The sequence below is a fragment of the Aegilops tauschii genome, chromosome 3 (genome assembly GCF_002575655.3).
Source record: "Aegilops tauschii subsp. strangulata cultivar AL8/78 chromosome 3, Aet v6.0, whole genome shotgun sequence".
Classification (NCBI taxonomy): Eukaryota; Viridiplantae; Streptophyta; class Magnoliopsida; order Poales; family Poaceae; genus Aegilops; species Aegilops tauschii.
This window is the reverse complement of record NC_053037.3, coordinates 306,653,614-306,658,330: the sequence shown is the minus strand read 5'-3', so window position 1 is coordinate 306,658,330 and position 4,717 is coordinate 306,653,614. Positions and strand designations below refer to the sequence as shown.

Below are 4,717 nucleotides of genomic sequence, written 5' to 3'. Positions count from 1 at the left end.
TGAGCACTGTACGATACGTGCACCTACCGTATCCCAGATCCGGAGGGAGGCGTAGGACCCGGCCGTGTCCATTATGGGTGAGCGTCGCCGTCTGGATTGAACCTGCTTGTCGCTGCCCGAATGTACGACAGAACCAGTGGGTCTCGTAATAGGCACTAGACGTACAGACAGGCGACGATAAGAATCTGAATGCCTCCATTTGGAACAGATCCACTTGGATTAATATGTATGGACAGCCGAGATTCACCGAAATTCTACTCGTTGTAGGAGTACATCCGAGTGCATGCGTAGCTTGGGGGAACAGGAGCATGCTTCGGTTGGGGATTCTGGTTTTTACATGGACGGGACCCAAGAGCAGCAGTACGTACTACACACATCAACAACGTATCCACAATTAGCACTACCTGCACGCGACTTTACAAGCCTTGTCCATAGTCTTATCTCCATTTGCATTGGTTGGACAGGTCAGGCTTAGGCAGCAGACACAGCCTGATAAGTGATAGAATAAAAAATAAAAACTGGGTCGAGCGTCCTGGGTCTCCTCTCCTGCCGGCGACGTCGTTGACGTCATGTTCCGATGGACGGCGGCGAGAGAGACATGCCCAGCTCCAGGTCCAGCGGGGAGCAGTGGTGACCGTGCCCGTGGCCATGAGGAGGCTGCTCCATCAGAACCGCCGGGAATGGCGCCCTCGGTGACTCCGACAAAAGTGGAACCCCCGCCATCGCCATGTCATCCTCCTGCGTGGAGTTGAGATCAATGGACGCCATGTCGGGGGATTTATACCGCGGCAGAGAGGTGGAGGCACCTTCGCCGTTGTTGGTCAGCGGCTCAGAAACGCGAATGCCGTTCTCGCAGATCGGTACCTGCAGTGGTTTGTTTGCATCAAGTAACACCATATTCAGAATCTGACATGTCTTTTACATGCATTAATTCAGTCCTTTGTATAGTTATAAGAAGTTAAGATGTAGTACTCCAGTACCATGTCAAAGAGGCTGGAGCGGCGCTTCTTCTTCCCCATGCTGCTCTGCCTCAGGAAGAACTTCTGCGCGTGGCTGGCAACCTGCGTCGGGGTTCGAGTCGTGACGTAGCTCCGGGAGATACCTCGCCAGTCGCCCTTTCCCAGCTTCTCGAGGCCCACGAGGAATAGCCGGTGCTCCTCTTCGCTCCATGGAACTCCTGTACTCATGTTCACAGAAGGACCATTCAGCTCAGGAGGCCACAACTCGTCCACTACTTTTAGTAGTAAGAGAAGAAGAAGATAAATAATGCAATTTTTTTTTGAGAGGGATAATGCGACTTTATTAGTTAGGTCAAGATGAGATAGACTAGCATAAAACAAAGAAACTCAGGTACAAAAAGGTCTGAATTTCCACCCCACGTATCATCACTAGCATAGCCAGCCTAGCATATGTTCGACACTAGTGACTAGTGGAACTGCGTATTTCTGTTTAGGCAATTAATTACCTTTCTTCCTCTCCTGGACTAATCTGCCATGAGGACCGTCAGACAGGTACCCATTGGAAGCCCTCTCCAAGCCCTCATCGATGGACAGAAGCACCGACGAGGAAGACGACGACGAAGGCGAGACGATGGAGCTAGGGGCCACCGCGAGCTGCAGGCAGTCCATGCTGTAGCTCTTCCTCATGGAGGCGCCGAGGCCGGTGCTGCGGCCCGCAGCGACATGGACCTGCACCCCGAAGAGCCTCAGCCCACTACCGCTGCTGCTGCCGCCACCTCCTTCGCAGAGCATAATTTCTCCCTGCTTTCCTGTGCTGCTGCAAGTTCTTGAGTTGTGGCCGTAGTTGCCACAGTGGGAGCACTTCCTCGCCATGGTGTGGCTATAAATCGACTAAATCGATCCGCACCGCGCTGTCTTTTGGTGCGGGTGGTGGGAGAGATGGGTGGAGACCAGTGTGTCCACAACCGCAGCAGTGGGTGGTGCTTGCTACTGCCTATAGCAGCTAGCAAAGGTAGCTTAGGGAGGAAACTTACACTGCAGCCACTATAAATATGCTGCTTCTACTTCTGGCCTTTTGGCTGTGGATGTGGACGCGTTATCGGGCAGGAAACCGTAGAAAAGTACTTATTGTTCGAACCACCTTGATCTTCTTGCTTGGATTTAACTGGTAATTTGATCTTCTGATGCGTAAATTTGCACTGTCAACTTCGTTTGGAATGTTCCAAATACGCCACCGTACACGTGAATTTTTTTAGAGCGCAGGGCCTGGAAAATACATCCATCGCCGTCACGTTTTCCGTCACGAGGTTGTATAATCACCACTTCCTATTTCCTTTTTTTTTCTTTCATCTTCTTTTAGGCTTCTTTTATTAGGGCAACACTCAATCCAACATACTTCGTCTGTATCTAAATATAAGAAGTTTTTGCGGTATAAATTTGACCCTCTTAATCGACTTATATTTAGATACAAAGGGAGTATCTAAATATATAAAGAAAAAAAAAGATACAAAGGGAGTATCATTCTACTCTCTTTTAATCTTACCATTCTCCCCGTTCACTTAAATCTTCTCATCTCACATTTCATTCAAATCTTTTCAACCAATTTGATACCCAAAAACTCTATTCTCAACCATCTGTCATTTATTTACATTAAGTCTTGCAATATGGCTTTCTTTCACATGCCTTCCAATGTTTGCAGGCAGGATCTCGCACCACTCGACTGTGTTGGTTTTAGTTTTCGGCGGCTCTCTCTCCGCCGGTGTTGTTGAGCTAGAGGTGGCACATATTGTTTAGATTAGTGGACTAGGGAGGCCATACCTCATGGTTAGGATTCCTTTCTCATCTCAACTGATGAATATTTGCACACGATGACCAATTTTAAAGTTTTTGTTAAATCTTGTACCAGCTGTCGTACCACCTGAAATGATCCCTTTTCTAGCTTGGAAAAACATTAGTAGCAGTTCCAACATATTTGTAAATTCTGTCCAAGACTTCTATACAGACTTCAGACAAGATTACAAAACAGAGGGATCGGGATCAGAACTCACAGATTGTTACGCAATCGCCTCTCCCAGCGTGATAAAATTCATTGCCTCTAGCTCCTCTTGCACATCAGCAAGATACAACTTTATACGTTGTCTGTTCACTATCTATGGAGTAGTTTTTCCCCCTTTCAACCTAATGGCTCCCGAGTAGTATACTTCATCAACTTTTTAGGTGTCATCCCACCTAGATTTAAGATTGTGTGGCATTTTTAAGTGGAAATTGTAAAGGAGGACCATATATCTCCAATAGAAACTCCCATTTCTGGATTTTCCTATCATGCGAAAGCTTAACCTTTCCTTTAAATAAACTAGCACTTTCATAAGCTTCATTTCTAAATTCATCTAGAGTATGTATATCTAATAAACATTTCTCCCAGCTACCTTGGGGTGAAAGTTTAAATTCTCGATAGCCCAGAAATCTTGATCACCATACCGACAATGGATATGGTAACTACATGAATGGCAACAACAATGGAAAGACCAACGATCACTCAACTAACCCTTCGACACCCATGGAGAAGGACATAAGTCAGTTGCTTAAAGTTAGTTGCTTTGTTACAGATGCAGAAACCCAGAACATTATTCAAACAAGTGCCCTACACTAAAGAATGGGGAAAGAGCAATGGAAATTCCACAAAGAAAAAACCTTGAGATGTGCTCATGGTGCCATACTGATGATTACTCAACCTGATATAGTGAAGTAGATCACTAGAGCTTGTAGATAGTAGATGAAGCAACTATGATGTAATGGAAGTGTGTTCAGCGATGTATCACCAAATTATCAAGAAAAGAGAATGACTTTGTTGATGTAATTATGCCATGTTGTTATGAACCCAAACCCACAAAGACACCTCGATTACCAGAAAAGAAAAATGACCATATCAACATGTTTACTCCACGTCCCCATGAATCCAATTCCGCTAGATGATTACCCTTGAGCAAGTATGACGATGATGAGGAGAAAGAAGAACCGAGTTAAGTAGTGGGCCATAACCCACATGCACCAGGATCTCAATGGATATACCCGACCTACCTATGAAAGATGGTATAGAAGATTGGATGAACAAGATATATGTGACACAATGGAATCAAGGATAGTTGTGACATCAAGAATAAGAACTATCGAAGGAATCGTCTGATCCTACCTAACACGTTGGGAGCTTTTAAAACCTTGCGAACCATAGGGGTATCTAGGTGTTGTTTGCTTGCAGAACCAATGGATTTAGCCGAACTCAGTTCATGAACATGGAAGACTACTACAATGCTTGTGAGGAAGACCGAGTTTTAGGATGCGAGATTCAGTGGACCTTATGCAAGGTAATGATTTGAGTGTGACATGGATTGGCCCCCATGGCGACTACTCTTATTATTTGCTTTGTTATGTGGGAAGGTAAGTCTGTAGAAAGAGAGACAATAATTTTGATGTGAACCTAGATGGTGTGTTGAAGGACTCATGTATTAGTCAACCGTTGCAATCATGTGATATGGTGGGGATAGCCAAGACCCATTTTTCATAGGAACCCTAAGGATTGGTTAACCACCATGAGAGTATCGATAGGTGCTTTAAAACCTTGGCGCCAGACCTATCAACTGGGAATGATCCATATATTGAAGACCACTTCTGGGATAAAGGATTCAGGACCCTAGGGAGTGTGATTAGAATATCAGTGTTCTGACGATCACTCTGGAGCTAAAGTATTCAAGCCCCCAAAG

At 45.4% G+C, this 4,717-nt stretch overlaps 1 protein-coding gene across 1 annotated transcript; it reads right to left on the bottom strand.

The window, feature by feature from the left end:
- Positions 1-242: 242 nt before the first annotated feature.
- LOC109769750 (transcription factor MYBS3) lies at positions 243-1,974 on the bottom strand. The gene is made up of 3 exons (XM_020328472.3): positions 1,466-1,974; positions 981-1,177; positions 243-864 (listed from the first exon to the last, which is right to left on the bottom strand). The coding sequence occupies exons 1-3, from the start codon at positions 1,830-1,832 to the stop codon at positions 568-570; spliced, it is 861 nt and encodes a 286-aa protein (XP_020184061.1). The 5' UTR covers positions 1,833-1,974; the 3' UTR covers positions 243-567.
- Positions 1,975-4,717: the final 2,743 nt, after the last annotated feature.